The sequence below is a fragment of the Phacochoerus africanus genome, chromosome 4 (assembly GCF_016906955.1).
Source record: "Phacochoerus africanus isolate WHEZ1 chromosome 4, ROS_Pafr_v1, whole genome shotgun sequence".
NCBI lineage: Eukaryota > Metazoa > Chordata > Mammalia > Artiodactyla > Suidae > Phacochoerus > Phacochoerus africanus.
The window spans coordinates 128065720-128090784 of record NC_062547.1 but is presented as its reverse complement, the minus strand read 5'-3'; the positions used below and the strand labels follow the sequence as shown (position 1 = coordinate 128090784).

Here is a 25065-nt window from a genome sequence, read left to right as displayed (position 1 = left end):
CTCAGTTTGACAGGCTGCCACCACCAGCTGTTAGACTTATGGGTCTTTTTTTTTTTTTTTTTTAACCCCGCTGGAGATGGCTGCTTTCCTGATTTCCTCTTTGGGGATCTAGTAGGTTACATCAGTGTCCTGTCAAGATAAGAGAAAAGAGCTTTGACAAAGCTAAAACCGGTCATTTCTCTCTTCCCTTTTATTCCAGTTATCGGTATTATTTGACTAATAAATCCGTACCGATTTTTTGTTTGGCTTTTGTCTTTTTTGTTGTTGTTGTTGCTATTTCTTGGGCCGCTCCCGCGGCATATGGAGATTCCCAGGCTAGGGGTCGAATCGGAGCTGTAGCCACCGGCCTGCGCCAGAGCCACAGCAACGCGGGATCCGAGCCGCGTCTGCAACCTACACCACAGCTCACGGCAACGCCGGATCGTTAACCCACTGAGCAAGGGCAGGGACCGAACCCGCAACCTCATGGTTCCTAGTCGGATTCGTCAACCACTGCGCCACGATGGGAACTCCCGTACCTTTTTTTTTTTTTTTTCCCCCCCTGGCTGTGCTCATGGCATGTGAAAGTTCCCAGGGCAGGCTTGGAACCTGCAACACAGCAGCCACCCAAACCACTGCAATGACAATGCCGGATCCTTAACCTCCTGTGCCACAGGGGAACTTCCTCTCTACCGATATAAAAAATTTTTTTTCATAGTTGATTTACAATGGTTGTTTTCTGCTGTACAGCAAAGTGACCCAGTCATACTGGACTATCTGATTATTACTATTTTAGGGCACTTCCCTCCAGAAAGGTATTCGTAACCGTCTCTCTTGAATCATCTTTGCATGTAGCAAATCCTAGCATTTGGCTTCAAAGCAAAGTACCTATTGCTTTCTTTTCAGTGCAAATCTTGAGTCTATTTGTAATATCGATAATAATATTGACAGTGGCAGTAGCTTTTATCTGTTGAATGCAACTCCCCGCCAAGTCCCAGGCTCATATTTTTTGAATGATCTCAGGTAGTAGTCATCTCAGCAGCAAGGTATTATTTCCATTTTACAGATGAGTCCACTGAGTCCCAGAGAGACTCAAGGAATTTACCTAAGGTGACGGTGTTAGAGGTCAAGCTGGATTCCAAATCCCGAGGCTGGTCCCTGCACCACACCCAGGGGTGAGGTTCTGCAGTGACCCTTGTAATTGTGGTGGGTTTGTATGATTATCTGATGACTGCTACAGTTGCTGGTTTTGCTAGAAGCCTGTCCAGTGCCTGGCACACAGCCGGTGTGTTAGTGATTATTTATTGGGTGGCTATGGGATCAAATTTAGGTGAACCAAAGGAGACTTTGGGGGAGAGCAGAGCACAAAAAAAGGGTGTCCAACTGGAGATGAGTGGAAGGAGATTCTGTACAAGTGGAGGACTCTTCAGGACACGCTATAAAATGGGGTTGGATTAAGCTGGTGGACGGCTGCCAGATGCCAGTGTATGAAAGGAGCAGTATTTCCTCAGGCTGAGCTTCTCAGGGTTAAGCCCTTTTTCTTATACTTTTAACACACTTTAACCGCACTTAACCATGCATTTGGAGAGGATTATAGATTTATGTTAAACATAGTAGGATATAAAAAGGAGCTTTGTGAGGTTGTGTGCAGGGTTAGGGAACTGTAATATCAGACCAGGGACTTTTTTTTTTTTTTTTTCCTTGTTCAGAGCCATTGTTTACAGAGTTAAGCACTCTGCTGAGCTTTCACTTGGCATGAATTATCTCACTGCGTCTTCACTGCGTCCCTGTGCGGGTAATTGTTATTTTTACTCCCATTTCTTAGATCCAGATACCGAGCCTTAGAGTAACCAGGTGATTTGCTCAGGGTGCCCTATAAGCAAGTACTGCCAGCCAGGATTTGAACCCAGCACCGCCGGAGGTCCATCATTACAAAGTTCAAGTGTATGCTACTGTCTTACCAGACTTCCTTGTTGGAACTGTTGCTCTTCTCTGTCCTAAGGAGCCTCCTTGGGTGAAAAAATTATATTTTAGCATATGATCAGTGAGTGACCTGAGAAGTCAGGGTGCAGTGGAGGTGACCTTTTATATAAGGCAAAAATAACTCTTGGAGAGCTTTTAAAATCCTGTGTTACATATGGTGCCACGTGACTTTGTTTTAGGCCCCGTGCGATACACTAGAGAACCAAAACCTTTTTGGGGAGAACTTCTCCTGTTGGGGGCATTGCTTCCAGAAGGAAATGGCCACACTCTGAACTGTTTCCCTTTCACCCCTCGTTTTTCTCCTGGTGTAACATCAAACCCCTTTTGTAAAGGTCCTACTTGGAGGAAGCTACTTTTTTTTTTTGTCTTTTTGCCTTTTCTTGGGCCGCTTCCCACGGCATATGGAGGTTCCCAGGCTAGGGGTTGAATTGGAGCTGTAGCCACTGGCCTATGCCAGAGCCACAGCAACGCAGGATCCGAGCCGAGTCTGCAACCTACACCACAGCTCATGGCAATGCCGCATCCTTAACCCACTGAGCAAGGGCAGGGATCGAACCCGCAACCTCATGGTTCCTAGTCGGATTTGTTAACCACTGCACCACAATGGGAACTCCGGAAGCTACTTTTTTAATGCTCACCTGGGCTGACCCTAGAGATAGCTTATTGCCCTCGTACCAGTGTGGACCACAGCTTTCTCTGGAATGAGTAAGCTGAGCTAGATGACCTTCTGGCTGGAACAATGGTTGTCTCATAAAAGAGGGAAACGGCAGTTCAGCTGTCTGTGCCTGGGCAGGTCACTGCAGGCCGAGGGAGACTCACCCTTGTTAGTTGATGCCATGAGGAATAGCATATTATCCAACTATTATATTAAGAAATAGTGGAGGGAGTTCACTGAGCCAGTTGTTGTGGCTTAGCTGTAACAAACCTGGCTAGTATCCATGAGGACACGGGTTTGATCCCTGGCCTCACTCAGTGGGTTAAAGGATCCAGCATTGCTGTGAGCTGTGGTGTAGGCCACAGTAACAGCTTGGCTCCTGCATTGCTGTGGCTGTGGTGTAGCCCAGTGGCTGCAGCTCCAATTCGACCCCTAGGTTGGGGACTTCTATTAAAAAAAAAAAAAAGAGATGGTAGAAATTTAGACATCTCCCAAATTTGTGTGTGTGTGTGTGTGTTGGCAAAAAAAAAAAAAAAGAGAGAATGTTTTTAAAAGTAGCATACCTGCCAAATAAAACACCTCTGGGAGCGGCTGTAATTCACCACCTCCCCTCCAGTTGGTGAGCTGGTGAGCTCTGGGGAAGAGGGACCCCAGTAGATCACATGGATGTTCTCTGTTCTCCATTCCCAGCCCTGAAATTCCAAGGCAACAAAACGTCCTTTTTCTTTTCTCGCTGATCGTGATGATGATGCTGGTAGCTAAGGGGAATGGGAGTTTGAAGCTACATTGAGGAAGCCACTGCAGTGGAATTCACGTGTGTCCGTCAAAGAGTTGAATCTTTACCACTTCATTACTCGAGTTCCCTTGTGGTGCCATGAGTTAAGGATCTGGTGTTGTCACTGAAGCAGTTCAGGTTGCTGCTATGTCTTGGGTTCATTCTCTGGCCCGGGAACTTCCACATGCCACAGGCATAGCCAAAAACCAAAACCAAACCAAACCTGTGTTACCCATTGAGTTTTCCTATCGAGTTTAAGAGTTTTAGACTATTATTGCATTGGGGAATTGTTTATGTTGAAGTTCATATTAATAGTCAAACTTCACTGAACCTTAGTTTTCTCATTTTATTTTGTTTAAAAAAAATGGGGTTTTTTTGGAGGTCAGTTTATGGCTGCACCCTCGGCATAGGGAAGCTCCCAGGCTAGGGGTCGAATTGGAGCTGTAGCTGCTTGGCGTACACCTCATGGCAACGCCAGGTCCTTTAACCCACTGAGCGAGGCCAGGAATCAAACCCATATCCTCATGGATACTAGTCAAGTTTCTTACTGGTGAGCCACAACAGGAACTCTGGCTTTCTCATTTTAAAATGTATGTGGATAGGGCTTCAGAATCCCTTCTATAAATGTTATTATCAACTAAACTCTTTTCATGACATATGGATTGTATTCATGGGAATAGACACAGTTAACTTGCTAGCAAGCCCAAGATACCATGGCCTCTTCCTTCAAGCATCTAGATTCTTTAGAAGTTTCATCTTTGGAATGACATAAATATCCCAAATAGTATGGGAGTGTGTGTGTGTGTGTGTATCTGTGCAAATCTATTCATAAGGAGAGTTATACTGAAATAGGGATTTAGTCTAGAAATTCTCTACTGACAGGATTCATCGTCACTCTTAGAAGGTCAAAGAATACGGTTTCCTGTTGAGGCAGATGGTCCTCAGAGGTTAGTGTGGGAGGTGGGGGCAGAGTCCTGGGGTCACTGTGCCCAGTGCCTATAACTTCAGTTGTACATGCTGCCCCAGGGTGTCCTGATCTTCAAAGTGAGAGATTTGCTGCTGCGACTCCTCACCCTTTTATTTTATTCCCTTTTCTTGTTTATCTAACTGAAGCCATATTTGTTCTCTTGGAATTAATGTAGGTTGTCGACCAAGAATTTCTTGAGGAACTAACTATACAAGTTAAGAGGTTATTGGGGAGTTCCTGTTGTGGCTCAGTGGAAATGAATCTGACTAGTATCCATGAGGATACGAGTTCAATCCCTGGCCTCGCTCAGTGGGTGAGGGATCCGGTGTTGCCTTGAACTCTGGTGTAGGTTGCACATGAGGCTTGGATGTCGTGTAGCTGTGGCTCTAGCTGGCAGCTGCAGCACCACTTCAACCCCTTGCCTGGAAATTTTCATGCCATTGGTGTGGCCCTGGAAAAAAAAAAAGAGGTTTATAATTTTCCTTGGTCTATTTTTTTTTTTTTTTTAATTCTAGAAAGTGATTTCAATCTGACACAACCTTTTAACTCTGAGAAGGTCTGCAGGGTCCAGTCCCACATCCCTCCCCTCTCCCCCCTTAACGTTCTTCATTTGTCAGCTCAGTTTTAAAAATAGGAACTATCAGTGCGAACTTTGATCCACATTAAGCTGCATTTACACGAAAGCATAAATCACCACATCTGGGGTTTGGGGCTGTTAAATGCTTTTCTTTCTTGAGCTCTGTGATCAAGAGTGAAGAACAATAAAAAGCATGGAGCAAAAGGAGTTTTATGGCAGCTTTGAGAGCAGGAAATTAAGTTTCTTTAGTGTGCAGTGGGATGCAGGGTTGTTGCATTGCATCTTGGATCACCCAGGCAAGTGAACGTCAGTGTATCATTTTAGTGAAATGCAAACGGTAGAAATAGCTCCTCCAGTCATATGAACGAGGAGCCCGCACAGATGACTGCTTCCGCTGGTTAACTAGGAGCACCCTTTCTAATCTGACTTATCTTGAAATATACTCTTTTCGTGTGTGTGTGTGGGGGGTATGTGTGTTTTTAAAGAACAAAGACTATATAATATTATGTCTGGAGCCAAATGTTGATTTCCTACAAACATTAACTAAGAATATATGAACCGATCAAGATGGCGTTTTACAAGAACAACCTTCTCTGTATCCTCTTTACACTCTGAATTTGTTAGCCCAACTGATAAAACACGCCAAGTATCATCTCTTATTTGTTGGTCGCGTCTCTGCAGCCTGGGGACGTAGGTGATCTGGAATCCTGGAGCATATGTGCCCTGCATCTGTCTTTTTCACATTTGAGAACCTGTCAGCAGAGCCAAATTCTGTGGCATTTGTAACAATGGGCCGAATGAAGGAAGGAAGGAAGGAAGGAAGGAAGGGTTTGGCCATCCTTGCTCTTCAGTACCTGCATAGCCTTTGGTTTCACCATGGCCAGACCTCTAAACTTTTTGCGTGAAGGACTCCGTTGCTGCTCTCCTCAGAATCTGGGTGCAAAGAAACTGTTGCACCACGGGATCTTGTTTGGGCTGTCATTTCTCTTTCTTGGACGGAGAGGGGGCTGCTGAGTCTCGGTCAGACTCATCAGGGATCTTTACAAGGTGCACCACTAAAGGGGCTTGTGCGTTAGAGAACCTCACGTTGTGTTGAGTACACACATTTATTTCTCCCCTTATATGAATTGTTAAACTTTGCGGTAGAATGCGTAATTAAAAGTTGACGCGGGACTTCCCGTCGTGGCTCAGTGGTTAACGAATCCGACCAGGACCCATGAGGTTGCGGGTTCAATCCCTGGCCTTGCTCAGTGGGTTCAGGATCTGGCATAGCCATAAGCTGTCGTGTAGGTCACAGACATGGCTTGGGTCCCGAGTTGCTGTGGCTGTGGCGTAGGCTGGTGGCTACAGCTCTGATGAGACCCCCTAGCCTGGGAACCTCCATATGCCGTGAGTGCGGCCATAGAAAAGACAAAAAAAAAGTTGATGCTTTATACATGCTAATGATATCTAGTTTCGGTGTTTCCGTGTGTGTAATCAAGTTTATGTATTGTATACATTTGGCAGAGTAAGTTAATCAATTTTAGTAGTGATTTAATTCACTGTGGTTTATCAAGTACTTTGAAAACAATTTTAGTCCATCTCCTGTGCTTAAATGTCGAGTGATGCATATGTGGGTATTTATTAGTTTCTCCTTTGGAAAAATACTGTAATTTTGAAAATAAGATTTCATGACAAGTAAGAAGTAGTCTTCATTTTGCAAAGCATCTTCATTCACATCTCTGGAGGCTAAAGGTTGTCGCTTGGTGAGTTTAAAAAGACATTGCCTGTAACTAGCAGGAAGCTAGAGCTCCATTGTTTACCTTGTGTGTCATGATAAAACGAAAATGCTTATTTCTATTCTGCTTTGTATTTTGGCACCATTAAAACACTCTAAGCATATTATAATTGCAAATGGCATTTGGAATGGTGATGTATTCTGGAAGTGATGTAAACAGATTGCATTGAAAAGAGCTCCGAGCATGCAGCACCACTGCAGTAAGCCTGTCTGTCTTTCAGGTTGACCCCCTGTTTACAGTGCCAGCACCACCGCCACCGATTTCCAGCAGTCTCACGCCTCAGATTCTGCCCTCCTACTTTTCCCCATCTTCATCCAATATTGCAGCACCGGTTGAACAGCTTTTGGTTCGGACTCGTTCCGTGGGTGTCAATACGTGTGAAGTTGGAGTAGTGACAGAGCCAGAGTGTCTTGGGCCCTGTGAACCCGGGACCAGTGTGAATTTGGAAGGGATCGTGTGGCATGAAACAGAAGAAGGTAAATACCATTTATTTTTATCTTTTTCCCCCCAATGCCCTCTTCCTGATGATGTCTCTGTGTCCACCTGTACAGGGGATTTGGTTTGTGGTATTCAGAGAGGAAAGAAGAGCAGTTTTTCTGCTCTCTTGATTTTTGTTGAAATAAGAGCTACGTTTTCCCCTTTTTGTTCACGGCTGCTTTTACATTCAGGATCGATCCGGTGTCTCTCAAAGCGGTTCTCTGCTTCAAGTGCTAACTTGGAAGGACTGTGAGAAGCAGGGTGAGGGTTACCCATTCCCCTAAGAGGTGTCATGGAAAAGAGGACAGGAGATAGAGATCAAGGTCATTTTCTTCTTGGTTTCCTGGCTCATCTGTCTTGATGTGGTTGTTTTTGTGTTGTTGAGGCTTATATGTACCTTCTGAATTGAGCCAGGGTCCTTGCATCTAGCAAAGGCCATCGCCATGATGTGGCTGTGGCTGATGCCAAGGGCAAAGGCTTAAGCCCCAGGTGAGCCACTCACTTCTCTTCTGTGGCCAGAGAAGGAGCACTTTCCCCGCCCCTTAACTCAGCAGGCCTTCTGGCAAGTGCCACCCGTTAGTCACAAGAGCACGAAGGTGCCAGGGAAAAGGGATCAGGGTGCACCTCTTGTTGCTACTGGAAATACACATCAGGCATGTGTCATACAGACGGTGGATCCAGACCGTGGTTGGACCCATCTCCTAGCGCATGATCACCAAGGGTAGCATGTTTCAGATGGGCTGTGTCCTTGGCAGAGGCCAACAGACATTACAGAGTAATCAAGGAGAGGGCTGCATTGCTGCTTGGGGAGTGATTAAAGTGGAACAGATGAGGATGACACTTGGTCCAGGGTGCCCCAGGGGACTGAAGGAAGATGAAGAATACAGGGAAACTTATTTTCTCTGAGCTAGATTGGACAAGGATAAGGAGATGACCCTTGTCAATGTCGTGGTCTTTCAGGGGAGGAGTTAAGGGCAAGAAGCATCTGAGACTCAGAATCATCGTTTCGGTTCCTCTGTATCAAGGGGAGAAATTGAGGGCTGAGGCTCAGAGGGGAGGAGGTAAATAATATAGTAAAAAGGTTGAGTGGATGGGAAAGGGGGAATATATTGGGGTAGTAATTGGGAAAGAAGTAGTTATGAGACGATAGTGAAGAATAGTGGCAAACTGGGGACTACAAGAGAATAAAAACGAAAACCGAAAATCAGGTGATGGGGTAAGCAGGGTTGTGAGAAGGCAGCAAACAGCTCAATCCATTTCAAGATAGAAAAACAGAACTTGTAAGAACAATCCTTAGAAGTCTGTATATTCCATTGACTAATATGAAGAACACAGGGAAACTTCCTTTCTTGTAGGATGGATTTTATCATTAAATTAAAAAAAAATACAGAACTGTAGATAGGCTCGGTGAGGAAAAACACAGATGGGCTTGTATGCGAAGGGAATGAAAGCAGTAGATACGGAGAGTGCTCTTCTTTGCTCGAATGGAACCGACAGTTAAATTTTACTTTTGATTTTAGACATTTTGGGGGGTTTTGGGGCTACTCCCACTTTGTACTCTTAACTGGAAAGCCATTTAAAACAGTCCTACACAACCACAGGAGGAGGGATTGGTGTCAGAGGAGCCGGAATTCAACCTCTCCCGTCTTGCTTGCCTGTTCAGCCCCCCCACCCCCTACCCCAGTGCAAAGGGTCCTGCTTGGGGACCAGTTCCTCTGTCATTGCCCCTCTGGGTTGGGCACAGTGCTCCTTCCTTTAGATTTCCCCTAGAGCACAAGTGGTGGAAGAGGGCCTCAGACTGGCATTGTGGTGAGAAACGTCTAGAAAAGACAGCAAGACCTTAATAAGGTTAGTAAGGTGGATTCGTGTAAGTGCTGATTGTCGGGAACCAAAAGGTTTGGAAAGAGTAAGGGTTCATTTCCAACAACTTGACAGTCAGATTTCCTTGTACTCAGATAATCGACTCCTTAGGGTGAAGCACGGCCTTCCCTTTCCTAGCTCTGACTCGGCGCCCGTCCGTTTATGGCTTGTCATGATTTTTATGTATTCCAGTGGGGGATAGGACACGTTCCTGTAATGTGACGTCCCCGGGGGGTAGATGTAAAGTTAGCCACCAGCTTTCTGGAACAGCTATAAAGCTTGGGTTATTTTCCTCTTTACTTAGAAGCCTGCTGGGTTTTGACTTTTAACCTTGGCTTCTAGTAAAAGATGGGGTTATTGAGACAGAAGAAAAAAGAAAAAAAATCTGTGTTTAAAAACTATAGCAAGACAAGGGCTGATAAGGAACTGTGATACTCCATTTGCTTAAAGAACTTTCATCATCGCTGTGAGGTAGTAGAGATACATAAAGCCTCTGGATCCAGTTCCTTCCTCTTCTCTGCGAATCCATTTCCTGAGTCCCACGTCCCTGATCTGCTGGGATGCGTGCATCTCTGTGGATGGCCTCCTTCCATTCACACGCAGACTCATGGCTCTAGAAGCTTTTCAGGCACAGTAGTGGAGTCCTCTGTGGCTTCAGCTTTCTTTGAATTGCCTCACATTTTCCAGGATTTGGAATGTGTAGATGTTTACTGTGGCGACAAGAAGGAGATGGAGCTGTTAACAGCGTTATTCTTGCTGCATAAACGAAACGTCTGACCTCCATAGAATTTTAAGAACTCGCCTCAGTGGAGGCCTGGGTCATAAGATGTGTGTTTAGTGGGTGACCATTTTCAAGAGCATTCCATTTGCATTTTTTCCCCCCAGTACAGTGTGTTTAAAGCTCTTGTACTGATTTAAAAATTAAACCCACTTAACCGTTAATTTTTCTGTTTTGGGAAAAGACAGAGAGAGAAACGGAACAAACACATTTGGGGCCAGTTATTTGGCAGAGCTAAGTGAGATGGATTTGGGGACAAGTGAAGGAAAGTAAGCCCTGGTGGTTTTTTAGCACGAGGTCTCAGTAACAAAGAGCTGCAAGTCCAGTGAGTATAAAACTGTCACTTGCCTTTGATTCATGTCCTACAGATTGAGTTGAATAAAATCTCTTCCTTGGTATTTTCATTTTGAGGGTTTTGTCTAACTGGTAGCGTTTTTTGCAAATCCAGTTGATGTGCATTGACGGACGTGTGAAGTGTGTGTGTGTCTGTGTGTCTGCGTGTGTTAAGATCCTAGAGGTTTTGAAAGCTCCTGTCTATAGTCTTTGGGGGGGAATATGGAGTGTTCTTGTGATTTCACTGGAAGGTGATTGGCTGAGCAAAACTGGACTATGAAATCCCCACTAAGTACCTAATTGTTTCGTTGCTTGCAATCCCTCCTTTAAAAGGAGGGTCCTTTTAATCGCAGACTTTCCCCCTTGTGTTGCTGCCAGTCCATGACGTCCTGGTTGCCTGAGAACCAGATTGTAGTCAGGAATAAAGTGTGAAGAAAGAAGTTCCCTCTGGAAGTAATTAGTGGGTTTCAGATCATGCTTAATAGGAGAGAAAAACTATTACTGCATTTGGATGTATAGTTATTCTGCTCTGATCTTTCCTCTTTAAGGTGAATGCATAGGAGCAGTGATGTAGTGTACACAATCACTCCCAGATGTTGGAAAGAATTTCCTTAGCATTTCGTTCCTGACATTTGGGACACACATGCTAATGTATAGTTATTTGTTTGAAAATGTGCTCTTTTTGTGGGGGTTTGGGGGAGGGCAGGGAAAAAAAACTGTGGTGTATACAGCAATGTGTATAAACACTTGTATATTGAACTTGGCCTTTTAGCTTTTGAGAATGTATTTTCCTTTCGATTCTTACTGAATCCTGGTTTCTTCTTCTTCTTCTTTCCCCCTACCAGAGAACATACTTGGTTCAGCTGAGTCCATTGTTTACTGTTCGGACTGTTGTTTACCAGGGCTCCGCCATCCTGTCCTCAAGCAGAGCCACTAAAGAAAGGGAAGTGAGAGAAAGAAAATCTGTATTTGCCAGTGCTGGCCTTTTAAACCTCTTGGGTTATAGATCAGTGGTGCTCAACTTTGTGTCTGTAGATCACCTCTCCAGCTTGTAAATTATGCCGATGCCCAGGTACCTACCACTCCCTCCCAGGCATTTCCCAGGTCTGGCGGGGCTGCCAGTTTGGTCTAGTTTGTGACCTGACATTGGTGTATTTTCAGATCTCCCTGGGGGATTCTAATGTGCAAACAAGGATGAGAACTACTCTCTCAGGGGAAGGCGGGGATGTCCTGGCCCTTTGCAAGCTGCCTGACTTTTTCCTTTTAAGGACGTCAGGTGGTATCATTGCCTCGTTTTCCCAGGTGTGAAATGGACAGAGACACCTGCCCTGTTTACCTCGCTGGGAGGATAACGTCTAAGGTGCTGTAAGTAGTGAGGCCGCTGAGCATAGCTGTTTAATCACTGAACTAATGAGAAAGAGGGTCCAGCTTTGACCCTGAATGTGAACTCCACACAAGTGTGGAGGGGTTTAATGAACAGCTAATGGCTACCACTTATCCTAGTTTCTCCAATAAGCCAGACACGATGACTTCATTTCTGTGTGGTCTGCTGAATTATTTTTGAACTAATTCATAAGCCCAGTGTATTAGGGAAAATTGATAAAAGAAGTGAATAAAGGTTTGTGCTCAGAAAACATTGGGAGTTTCCGGAGGCGATGGTGGGAATACAAATGGGAGCTTGTGAGAAAACACGTAGTGTGAGAGGAGGAATGCTTGTTTATGTCTGGTCCTTCACCTGATGTTCTGTGTTTTCTGAGGAAAGAAAAGGGACCTTGGGAATTCATTTTTAAATGAATCAGATGAGTAAGTGGTTCTCTTGTAAAGCACCTGAGATGTTCTTAAATTCTACTTTTTCTGCATCACCAAAGTCATAAAGAATGTGCAGCAGAGGGGGTTTCAAGCTAGTTCATTAAAAAGCTACTAAGGAGTTCCCTACGTGACTCAGCGGTTAACGAACCCGACTAGGATCCGTGAGGATGAAGGTTCGATCCCTGGCCTCACTCAGTGGATCTGGCGTTGAGGATTGAGGATCTGGTGTTGCCGTGAGCTGTGACGTCGGTTGCAGACTTGGCTCGGATTCTGCCTTGCTGTGGCTATGGTGTAGGTGGGCAGCTGTACCTCTGATTCGACCCCTAGCCTGGGAATTTCCATATGCTGCGGGTGTGGCCCTAAAAAGCAAAATAAATAAATAAATATAAATAAAATAAAGAGCAAATAAATGATCCTACCTAATTGACGATGGAGCCGACTCTGCTACTGTTATTCCTATTCAGCAGTATGTATTGACCAGTCTTTTTGAAAACAGAACCTTCTTTTAAAGTTTAGATTCAAGAGATATTGAGTATTAATCCAAGCTTATTCTGTATTTACGGGAATTGAGCACAGAGTTGGCACAGTACCTTAATAAGTGGAACAGTACTGTTTGTTGATATAGTTCCCAGTGATTGTATAAATTCGGCTTTGACTCACAAGGGCAGTAAGATGCCACTTTCACTTGTGCATTTCCTTACTGCTGTATCAGTGACGATCACAACTGTGCAGTGGTGGGGAACGTTCACCTGGCTGATGGGCGTGCTCCCTATCACTGCTGTGCCAAATGTGGGTAAACCAGCCCCCTGGATGCGAGTTTTGTAGGTGAGCGTAGTTGTTTCATCACCGTCCTAATGACAATAAGGGTCCAGCCAGGATCCTTAGCATAAACTCTTCAGAGGCTTTGAGAGACTGAAAGACCTGCTCGTTACTTCCACTCTGTACATGGGCTCCCACTCACCTTACCAGGCCGTTCCGTGGTGATGGTTGCTGGCGAAAGTGTGATTGTTTCTTGATGCGCATCCCCATTGCTGCTGGAGCAGCTCAAAGGAGGCATCTTCCAGAGTGTACAAGTGCCACCCATTTTCACAGGCAGAAGGCAGCCCAGATAGCAAATCAGATCTGTGTATTTGCTGGACCATACCCATCTTCATTGCCTCTGATTATTCTGTGTGCAATGGCGAAAAATGTTTTAATTAGGTAACATTGGTTCAGTGATATATATTATAAACGACTACAAACATATCACAAGTTTTTCTTTTTTTTCTTTCTTTCTTTCTTTTTTTTTTTTTTTTTTTGCTGCACCCGTGGCATGCAGAAGTACGTGGGCCAGGGATGGAACCTGAGCCACGGCAGCATCCCGAGCCACAGCAGTGACAACACCGGATCCCCAAACTGCTAGGCCACCAAGGGCACTCCTCATTTTTAAAAAAAAAAGATTACTGAAACTAATGTGGCCAGCTTCTGAGAAAAATACGGAAGGGCAAAATGGAGAAGAGATTTTCACACGGTAGATGCCCAAATTATGTTGACTAAAGGAGAGAGTAAGGAAGGGAGCAGGGAGGTCTTTTAGGGCCCTTTTCCTGGTTTTTGCTTTATGCTTTCTTGGACCTCTTTTATGCTTTCCTGGGGAGGAAATGTGGCCACAATCTGGATATGATGAGCGCTTGCGTGTTGCTGGAAAGCCGTAACAGAGGCAGCCCCTTCACCTCTTGTTCAGTGTGAAAAATAAGCGGTTAACTCATAGGATTCAGCTTCATGTTTCTGGATCAAGCATTTGTTCTTTTGCATTATTTGCGTATGTATTTTGGTGGTGACATTAGGTGTTAAGGAATGACGCAGTGAGTTTTAAACTCACTGTGTTAAAGGCATTTGGTTTCCTCTTTTGGTTGGTTGATCCAGAAGCTAAATATATTCTTGTATGTGAATAGAGAATGCAAAACATTTTAAACTTTTCTTAGGACTGAGGGGTGTGTGTGTGTGTAAAAAAAGATGTGAGAAGTTGTCTTAAAAATTTATGTGTGTGGTATTGTTCTGGGTGCTTGTGTATCTTTTCCCTGTAAAGGAGCTGGTAAGAAAACCGGAGGTGGAATATTATAATGACTTGGAACTGAAGGTGTTCTTTTTTTTTTTTTTTTCTTTTTCTTTCTTTCCTTTTTTGTATTTTGGGGCCACACTGGAGGCATTTGGAAGTTCCCAGGCTAGGGGTTGAATTGAAGCTGTAGCTGCTGGCCTACACCACAGCCACAGCAACTCGGGATCTAAGCTTAGTCCGAGACCTACACCACAGCTCGTGGCAACCCCAGATCTTTAACCTACTGAGCGAGGCCAGGGATTGAACCCACATCCTCATGGATATGAATCATGGTTGTTACCGCTGAGCCACAACAAGAACTCCTGAAGTTGTTATTTTCTGATTGCAAAATTCACATAATCTCATGGGTTGCTGGGAATAGCTTTTGGCCCATCTGGGAATTTGGATTAAAATATTCCATTCATTTTTTTCAAATACAATTATTATAGCAAATTTTTTTTTCCTTTTTGTCTTTTTAGGGCCGAACCTGCTACATATGGAGGTTCCGAGGCTAAGGGTCGAATTGGAGCTGTAGCTGCCAGCGTGTACCACAGCCACAGCAATGCCAGGTCTGAGCCGCGTCTGAGACCTACACCACAGCTCACGGCAACGCCGGATCCTTAACCCACTGAGAGAGGCCAGGGATCGAATCCGCATCCTCATGGATGCTAGTCGGGTTCGTTAACTGCTGAGTCACGATGGGAACTGAGATCTAATTCGCATAACATACCAGCCACCTATTTAAAGTGTACAACTTAGTGGTTTTTTTTAGGGTATTCACTGTAGTGTAACCATCATCACAGTTAATTCTAGAATATTTTTCATTACCCTCCAAGAAACCCTATACTCATTAGCAATCACTACCACTTACTCCGGGAAGCCATTTCATCGACTTTTACATCTTTGTCCTTACCTGATTCTTTGTCGTTTTTCTGTGTAAACAGGTATATTTTATGCACAAGAGAAAGGGTTGTTTGTTGAGCATTTATTCTGCGCAGGACATCATGCTGGGTTAGCTTGCCAAGTAATTTCCTTCAGTCCTCAGGACAAACTCCAAAGTAAACTCCTTATGGAGGAGCCTTAGAAAAGGATTCACCTGTGCCAGGCAGCACACCTGGTGCCGCAGTCTGAACCGACAGCGTCTGGCCTTTCACAGCCCTGCTCTTGACACCTCCTCCTGGGTATTGTGGGTTTCTATCCCTGCCCCAAAGTTCCTGGACATCTCACAAAGTGCTCTTTGGAGAGAGAGCTCTGGAGTAAGATGTGGTGTCATAAATGGAGTTTTTTTTTTTTTTTAATTATTTTCTTTTTTTGTCTTTTTGCCTCTTCTAGGGCCGCTTCCCGCGGCATATGGAGGTTCCCAGGCTAGGGGTCGAATCGGAGCTGTAGCCGCCGGCCTACGCCAGAGCCACAGCAACACGGGATCCGAGCCGCTTCTGCGACCTACACCACAGCTCACAGCAACGCCGGATCATCAACCCACTGAGCAAGGGCAGGGACTGAACCCGCAACCTCATGGTTCCTAGTCGGATTCGTTAACCACTGCGCCACGACGGGAACTCCTGGAGTTTTTATTTTTAAGCGTGGAATGATAGGAAATTCTTTATAGGTCTAACCTCAGGTTCTAGCAAGAGTAATTGGATCGGCTTTCAGCTGGGTTGCTGTGTGCAAACCATCCCTTTCAGCCCCCCTGTGCTGGATGCTTTTTTAGTGCGTGTGTTCCCTGTTGGATCCCTAGTCCCTGTCACGGCCTAGGTGCCGCCATATATGCTTGTCTAATGTTGAATAAATTTGTGGAACAAAGTAATATGGTCTTGATGCCTGTTTAAGTGTGAAGAGTGAAGCTTTCTTCTCAGAAATATGTTACCTTTAAATTGTTTGGCCCACCTCATCTGGAAGTGAGAGCTTCGGAAATTGACTTTGTCACGGATTTTTTTAAAGTCATTATCGAATCTGACAATATTCTATTATATTTCAACTTAGGACCTTGCTGTTGTTAGACTAATCTCCACCGAAAAAAGGAGAAGCAAATATTTGGTGTGCTTTTCCCTTTGAATCATTTATATCCTCCATATGCTTTTAATTTTTGATTATAAAAAGAATACATGACCATTTGAAGAAGTTTGGGGGAAAAAAAACAACAACAACAACAAAAAATTATCTGTAATCTCACCGTTCAGGTGACCACTTGAATTTGTTGATTTCTTTCTTATCTTTTTAAATATGCATTTAAAAAATGTAATGGAGATCATTTGGTTGTACACTTTTGAATACTCCTTCCCCTTTAATGTTAATATTCAAAGATAAGCTTTGCTGATGTTACTAAAGTGCTTTCTAATATGCATTTCCCACTGGTACATTACGTGGAATAGATGCAAAAAATTAAAATTCCTCTAATATTTACATTGCCTTCAGCTCCTTCGATCACCATCAGCACTGTGTAGTGTATCTTTGTGCATGAAGTTTTTGTTTTATGAATTTCCAATTATTATGCTTGGCGCCAGTTTTCAAGAGGCAAAATTGCTGAATAAAAGGCCACAGACATTTTTCATGCCCTTGAGGACATGAATCGCTGAACTGCTTTCCCAAAAGGTTGTACCAGTTGGCACCACCCTGGTGGAGGGTCTCCCTCAGTTACCCTCCCCAACTTTGGACTCATTGACATTTTGATGACAAAAGGCATGAGGTTGTAAGTCAAGGGCATAGCTTGCAGTGCCCATGTCCAGTGTCCTGTCCTAGACAGGACGGGAGTGGGACTTTGTCCTTGTCTTACAGATCAGAATGGCCCAACCTGAGAAGGCCGGTGAGTCTGTACAGTGATATTCCCTGAGAGAGAGTGTGCAGCCAGGGCGTTGCCTGGTGGAGGGCTGTGCCCTGGATGGGAGGCAGCTTTAGCGTTCACTCCTGCTTGTGTCTAGAATGACATTTTACAGCTTTTTTCCTCCCAAGTGAGTGAAGTTAAAAGAGACTTTTAGATCTGAGGAATTCAAACACCCAGGGGAGAAAATTAGTCTGTCAAGCATCCATTGTGAACTGGGGAGGAATCGAAGTCACTCTTGTTTCTGTCTCTGCAAATGTCTTTCTTTTGGGTTCTGCTCCTGCAGAATAAGGACGGACGAAGGACAGGATCTTTACAGAAAAACCTTTGCGCTGCATAGTTTGTTGATAAGATATGGTTTGTCACTTGCTGTATCTTAGCACTTTGAAGATTGCTCTGTGGCACACCCCAGCCCTGCCCTGCCCCCCACTTCTAGCATCCTTCCCTACCCCAGCCTCTTCCCTTGGCTGCCTCTGGGGATGCCAGCAGGAGGAAGAACCATCTAGGAAGTTTTTACTTTTTTTATTTTTTCATCTTTTAAGGCCACACCCATGGCGTATGGAGGTTCCCAGACTAGGGGGTCTAATCGGAGCTGTAGCCGCCGGCCTACACCAGAGCCACAGCAACTCGGGATGCGAGCCATATCTGCAACCTACACCACAGCTCACAGTGATGCCGGATCCTTAGCCCACTGAGCGAGGCTTGGGATCGAACCTGCCTCCTCATTGATGCTAGTCGGGTTTGTTAACTGTAGTTTTAAAAAGTAATATCTACCAAAGCATTCCCCTATGTACCCTTCCCCAGGCCTTCTGTTCTCAAATAAGTTGGGCTAATATTTCCCAGGCAAAAGCAAAATGAGCTGTAATATGGGAGAAGGAATAGCGTAGACTGCAAAAAGCCATTCTCAGCAAAGAAAGTTGGAGTAGAATTAGGCTCAGGGGCACAATTGCAGAGTATCTAGCAAAGCCTGGTGTAGCAGGCAGGAGACTCAAGACGGGGGTGGATAAGAAGTGGTGTGTGGTAGGCAAGACCCTTATTGCTCATTTGATAATTGCTATAACTAAATAGTAAATCGTGCAATTACATATCACCACACCCCTATATATATATATGTGTGTGTGTGTGTGTGTATATATATATATATATATATATATATATATATATATATTCATTTTTGTGATGATGCCTGCTGACTCACGTACGTTTTTGAGACACTTTCATAGCATTTCAGTCCTTGGGTGTTAAGAAATGTGGCTATTCCCTTTACATGACACATGACACTTTTGGCAGGCCTGAACAATTAAGCACTTTTGCCCGGGGAACTTTACGTTGCTCTGCCAACACCATGTAATTAGCATCTCATTTATGTGGAAAACTCCCATCATTAGACCTGTGACTCTTATAGAGAATCTGTGGTCCGGACAAAGTGAAATGAGTCTGTGTCCTTTCTGGATTTCAAGATTGTACCTAAAATGATCAGCCTTGCCTGGTTTTAAGTCTGTGTTTGTTGATGTGTGTGCGTGTCTATGAATATAACCAGTTATTTCAAAAATATGCTGAAAGGCAAATAAACATTTGCTTGTCACTTTGAGGTTTTGACGGAAATGTGGGAACTTAATTCGACTTATAGAAGGAAATGTTTTTTTAAAAAATTTAATATTCACCAAATATTTTTACAAAAATGCCGCAAATTTCGTTTTGACTCCCTCTTTCTTAAGAAAGAAAGAAGGGCTGAGCGCTTCCTGTGCGTCAGAGGCGATGCCACATGTTCTTCTGGCTCAGTGGGCAGCTGCTTCCCGCCAGCCCTTTGGGGACTTGCACGAACATCTGCACGCTTTGTACGTTGTCATGTCAGTGTTGTCTTGATACCCACGTTGACAGACAACTTTTGAAGGAAGTCAAGTTGAAAGATCTGACTACCGAGAGCATCTGATGTGTCTCATTTTCGCCTGAGTAGCAGCAGAGGCTGACTTGTTTAAAGAGAGCCAGCAAAGATGCGTTCCACCACTTTCTGCAGCTTTTGGAGAAGACCCAGGAGCGTGCTCGAAAATGAAAAGCCACCTAGTTCCAGCCAGTGCTCTCAGAGAACAGCTTCTTAGCAGCACTTTCCAGTGTACACACGGGGCATTATTTCTAGTTCAAACTAGCATTGAGAGGGGAGAGGCAGGAAAAGCAGAAATAACTATGATTGAGGCTAGGTGCATTGCATCTAGAGTCAGGGTGCTTGCAGTAAGCAAGCGTGTGAGTGGCGCTTTGAGTTCAAGAAATCTTTGAACACTCAATGGCAGACAAGTTAGGAGGCCACAGACCGGAAATTGCGGAGCTGTGCCCATTCTTCTCGGCAAAGGCTCTAGTGCCATGCTGAACTTGTCTCTTCCAAGACCTCTGCTCGTTGGGTGACTGAAAGGCATTATCACATTCATAGGGAGTTCTAAAAAGATGTTAAGTTCTAAGCTGATCGTGGGACACATGACCCAGTTAGGGGATTAGGGGAAGAGAAGGTCAGTTTTCAAAGAAGCAGCATGCAGGGAGCTCCTTAACATTATATTGATGGCACGTTCCTCTTCAGTGATTCCGAAGGAGACCGTTAACCTCAAACCCTCAGCTGCGTGAGAATCTGTGAAGTGTATGCCCTCCAGCATGTTTCATTTTATAACAAGCTTTTGAATTAAGTACCTTCTTAAAATAAATATCATCAGTTATACCTGCCCGCCTTGCATTTTCCTGCAGTAGCACGTTGCCAAGTATGCAGTTTCAACAAAGCGTGACATATGTTGAGTGTGACTCGTGAGTATTTGAGGCTGTGGTTGGCACAACCTTCCTCGTTTTCTCAAATGGAAAAAAATGGAATACGGGGCATTTATGACTGGGGTAGAAATCGAGGCAGGGTCTAACGGAGAATCAAGTGCCACAGAGGTCTCGTCACTTCCGTGATGCCTTGGGAACGAGGCTTGCCCATGTTTGCTCACCCCAAGGTTTCAGAAGAAGATGGGCTGGACCATTCCAGGCTCCTCCTCTGGGGAGTCATTCAGGGCTGACTAACCCTGGTCCCCTGGGGTCTGGGTGTTCTGGCTCATTGATAGGCCTCCCCCCACCCCCACCCCAGATTTGACTCCCACCCTGACCACGCCTGACTGGTGCGGTCAGGCTTTACTTTTCATCCAAGGGGGATGCAGATCCTCTGCCAAGAGCATCCACCCTGAACTTGGGTACATTGACTCTGTGTAAAAAACCTTTGCGCGTTCTGGACAGTAGAAAGAGTAGTCTGGTGTCTAAAGAGGAATGTCAGGGAATGGTCAGGGAGCCGAAATTTGTGGTGTTCATTTGCTGCAAAAATCCTGGCAGCTTCACCTGGTTTGGTGTCCTTGCCGTGTTTATTTCCTTCTGATTGTGAATGAAAAGTGACGAGATAGCAGGAGTGTGCCAGGCCACTTGGTAAGCATAAGATGATCAGTTAGAACCAAATGAAAACATTCAAAGAGTCAGTTTTTAAAGGAGGCAGCCAAAGCCTTTCTTCTATTACACATGAACTTTTTTGTTTGTTTGTTACTTGAATTGTAAAAAGTACCTTGAGTGACAGTACCTGGCTAGAAAAGCATGTGAGAAGCAATATACCTTTATAATCCTCCATGGTAACTAAGCAAAAATAGCATTTTACATTTCATACAAAATAATTGTGTTTAGTAAGATTTTCTGGAAGGGCACAATTGCATAAATCAAGAAACACCTGTATTTTTTGTTTTTGTTTTTTGTTTTTGTTTTTCTTTTTAGAGCTGCACCCACAGCGCATGAAAGTTCCCAGGCTAGGTGTCCAATCGGAGCTGTTGCTGCTGGCCTACACCAGAGCCACAGCAATGCCAGATCTGAGCCACGTCTGTGACCTACACCACAGCTCACAGCAACGCCAGATCCTTAACCCACTGAGAGAGGCCAAGGATCAAACCTGCAACCTCATGGTTCCTAGTTGGATTCATTTCCGCTGCGCCATGATGGGAACTCCTAAGAAACACCTATATTATTTTTATTAAAGCCTTCTCCTTTATCTTTTTGGCTGAAATGGTTCTATTATTTATCCATTTAGCAGATTTTTTAAAAAGTGTATTGTTGCAGAACCCTCAAGAGTTCTTGGTGTTGCAGTTTGTGACAGCTACTAGGCAAATGGCTTAAAACGGTGCAATTGCTGTAACTTTGCAGTAACTAGAGTGTATTTTGTATTTGCCTGAAGACAAGTTTAAAGGAAAAGGAAAACTCTGTGACTAACTAATATCGGTAAGTCCAACTTCCCACTCTCCCCATTTATTATAAAAATGTGTGTGTAAATAACGAACTAATGAAGTTCTTTAAGAGTGTTCCTGTTTCTTCCTGAGCTTTTGCTGAAGTAGCTCTCGTTCACTGTGAAAGCGAATGTATTTTATGTAAGCTGAATAGTGTGTTGTAGCTCAGAAATGCCTTTGAGGAGTTCCTATCATGGCTCAGCGGAAATGAATCTGACTAGCATCCTTAAGGACGAAGGTTCGATCCCTGGCCTTGATCAGTGGGTTAAGGATCCGGCGTTGCCGGGGGCTATGGTGTAGGCCACATATGTGTCTCGGATCCCATGTTGCTGTGGTGTAGGCTAGGAGCTACAGCTCCTATTCGACCCCTCGCCTGTGAACCTCCGTATGTTGTGGGTGTGGCCCTAAAAAGACCAAAAAAAAAAAAAAAAAAGCCTTTGAACTTGTGGGGAAGCTTGACAAGCAGCTACTGGGAAAACCAGAACCCTAGAAGGTAGCACTAGACCAGGTGTCAAGAGAACTGGGCTGTTGTCCCACTTTGTTCATGTATGAAATGGGGGGGGGGTGGAGTACATCATCTCTTGAAGATACCTGAAGTTTGAGGAGCAAGGCACTGTCAATATCTTAGCGTGTTCTTGCTGGAATTAAAGCAGGCAGCCTTGATGGCTTCACCCTTAACGCATCCTTTGGGTGAGTGCAGGTTTGGTTGGATGGGCAGGTGTGGCCTGGATCTCCAGAAATGAATCTATTCCTGGAACTCTTTATTTACTCAAATCATTTATGGAACTTTTAGCTGTCGTGCAGATAAAGCGGCGTCTGGTCTGAGTTGGCTGACATTTATTTTATGCTCTGCATTGCTCCAAGGAAGGACGAGCACATCAAAGATGTTATCTGATAAGGTTCCTAAAAGGCAGAATTCACAGAGTTTCATTAGCAGGTTTTGAGCCCCTGGTCATTTGCCTGCTCAAGGTCAAAGGACTTCTGGTGCTGCTGTAAGCTGGTTAAGGCTTCCTAAAATGCCCAGGTGACCCTGCATGAGAGAGAATCAGTGAGATGCGTGAGCGTAAACACAAACACGTAGTTTAATTTTTTTTTAACGTGTTTTAAAAAAATTGAAGTATAGTTGATTTACAGTGTTGTGTTAGTTTCAAATGTACAGCAAAGTGATTCCGTTTTATAAATATGTTCTTTTCTATTCTGGTTCATTATAGGGTATTGAATATGGTCCCCTGTGCTATATAGTGCTATCTTGTTTATCTCTTTTATATGTAGTAGCTTGTATCTGCTAATCCCAAACTCCTAATTTAACTCCTCCCCCTTTTCCCTTTAGTAACCATACGTTTGTTTTCTATGTCTGTGACTCTATTTCTGTTTTGTAAATAAGTTTATTTGTATCATATTTTAGATTCCACATGTAAGTGATATCGTGTGGTACTTGTCTTTCTCTGTCTGATTTCACTTAGGATGAGACTCTCTAGTTGCATTCATGTAGCTGCACATGGCATCCTGTCATCCTTTGTTGTGGCTGAATAATATTCCATCGCATATGTATACCACGTCTTCTTTATCCATTCCTCTGTCGATGGACTTGAAGGTTGCTTCTATGTCTTGGCTATAATGCTGCTGTGAACATTTGGGTGTATGTATCTTTTCATATTATGGTTTTCTCTGGATAGATGACCAGAAGTGGGATTGCTGGATCATAGGTAGTTTTTGTTTGTTTGTTTGTTTGTTTTGTTGTTGTTGTTGTTGTTGTTGCTATTTCTTGGGCCGCTCCCGCGGCATATGGAGGTTCCCAGGCTAGGGGTTGAATCGGAGCTGTAGCCACCGGCCTACGCCAGAGCCACAGCAACGCGGGATCCGAGCCGCGTCTGCAACCTACACCACAGCTCACGGCAATGCCGGATCCTTAACCCACTGAGCAAGGGCAGGGACCGAACCCGCAACCTCATGGTTCCTAGTCGGATTCGTTAACCACTGCGCCACGACGGGAACTCCCATAGGTAGTTTTATATTTAGTTTTTTAAGGAACCTCCATACGCTTCTCCATGGCAGTTGCACCAGTTTACTTTCCCACCAGCACTGTAGGAGCGTTCCCTTTTCTCTACACCCTCTTCAGCATTTACTGTCCATAGATGTTATTTTTTTTTAATGGCTATGCACACACGGCCTATGGAAGTTCCCAGGCCAGGGATTGATTCTGAGCTGCAGCTGTGACCGACGCCATAGTCGTAACCATGTCAGATCCTTTAACCGACTGCACCAGGTCAGGGATCGAACCTGAGCCTCTGCAGTTGAATTCTTAACCTGCTGTGCCACAGCGGGAACTCCTGTAGACTTCTGATGATGGCCATTCTGACTGGTGTGAGGTCGTACCTCATTGTCTTGGGATCTGCATTTCTCTAATAATTAGTGATGTTGAGCATCTTTTCATGTGCTTGTTGGCCATCTGTATGTCTTCCTTGAAGAAATGTCTGTTTAGATTCTTCTGCCTGTTTTTTGGTTGGGTTGTTTTTTGGTTATCGAGTTGGTTGAGTTGTTTGTATGTTTTGGAGATCGATCCCTTGTCAGTCTCTTTGCAAAGATTCTCTCCCATTCTTTGAGTTGTCTTTTTTGTCTTGCGTATCTTTCCTTGGCTGTGTAAAAGCTTGTAAGTTTAATTAGATCTCATTTGTTCATTTTTGCTTGTATTTCTGTTGCCTTGGGAGACTGACCTGAGAAAATCTTTTTACCTTTTAATCAAACTATCCCCGTATATAGTTTAGAAAGCCACAGTGTTCTCCGAGGCCCAGAACAAACCCAGTAGTTTTCTTGTTCCACCTTCCCCTCACCCAGCTCCTTCTTGCCAAGGGCGACTAATTGCTTTCAGCTCTTCATTGGTATTTTTTCTCTATTTTTTGAAAGTGGATATTTATGTGGCTATTTCTTCACTTATTTTTTTCAGTTTTAGGTTTTATTAGCTTCTTGTTATAGAAGATGATTCACCAATCTTATTCCCCTGCCTCTCAACACAAAAGATGTCTTTTACTGCCTCCCATCCTCCTGGTCGAGTTACAAGTTATCTATTGCTGTGTAACAAAGACTCCAAAACATAGTACCTTAAGACAAGGACCATTTACTGTCTCGTAATTTTTGCAGGCCAAGACTCTGGGAGCAGTTTGTTAGCTGGGTGCCTCTGGCCTTCGTTGGCCCATGAGGTTGTGGTCAGTGCATGGGACTGGGGCTGCAGTAAACTGAAGGCCACACTGAGGCTGCAGAACCCACCTCTCTGCTCATATGCTTGTTGGCAGGCTTTAATTCCTCACGGCCTCTTGAACTTAGGGCCTTAATTCCCTGCAGTGCCCCATGAGCCTCTCTGTAGGGCTGCCGTAGCATGGCAGCAACTTCCCCAGCAAGACCCAGGAGTCAGATAGCCCAAGGTGGGCTCACATCATTGTATAACCTAATATTAGAAATGACAGCCATTAGGAGTTCTCATTGTGGTGCAGCAGAAACGAATCTGACTAGGAACCATGAGGTTGGATCCCTGGCTTTGCTAAGTGGGTTAAGGATCCGGCGTTGCCATGAGCTGTGGTGTAGGTCACAGATGTGGCTCAGATCCTGCATTGCTGTAGATGTGGTCTAGGCTGGCGACTGTAGTAGCTCTGATTAGACCTCTAGCCTGGGAACCTCCATATGCCACGGGTGCAGCCCTGAAAAGCAAAAAAAAAGAAAAAAAAAAAGAAATGACATCCACTCGCTTCTGCCTTTTATTCATGAGACGTGAGGAAGTCCAGCCCAAACTCAAGCAGGGGAGGGCATCACACAAGGATGTGGGTAGGAAGAAGCAGTGGTCCTTAGGTGTCAGCTTAGAGGCTGCTCCCCCACAAGTATTTGCAGGTTGGGTCAGCATCCATCGTTAAGGTTTTCAAGGCTGAGTATATATCAT

The 25065-nt window shown here is 44.4% G+C and overlaps 1 protein-coding gene across 5 annotated transcripts in view; it reads left to right on the top strand.

Annotated features, from left to right (window-relative positions):
* The window catches only part of ZNF608 (zinc finger protein 608), a 113838-nt gene that overhangs the window by 43414 nt on the left and 45359 nt on the right, over positions 1–25065 (top strand). For all 5 annotated transcript variants that reach the window (XM_047778524.1, XM_047778522.1, XM_047778520.1 and 2 more), the window contains one exon: positions 6935–7190. In XM_047778524.1, the coding sequence (XP_047634480.1) occupies positions 6935–7190 (256 nt within the window). The remainder of the gene's footprint in view (positions 1–6934; positions 7191–25065) is intronic.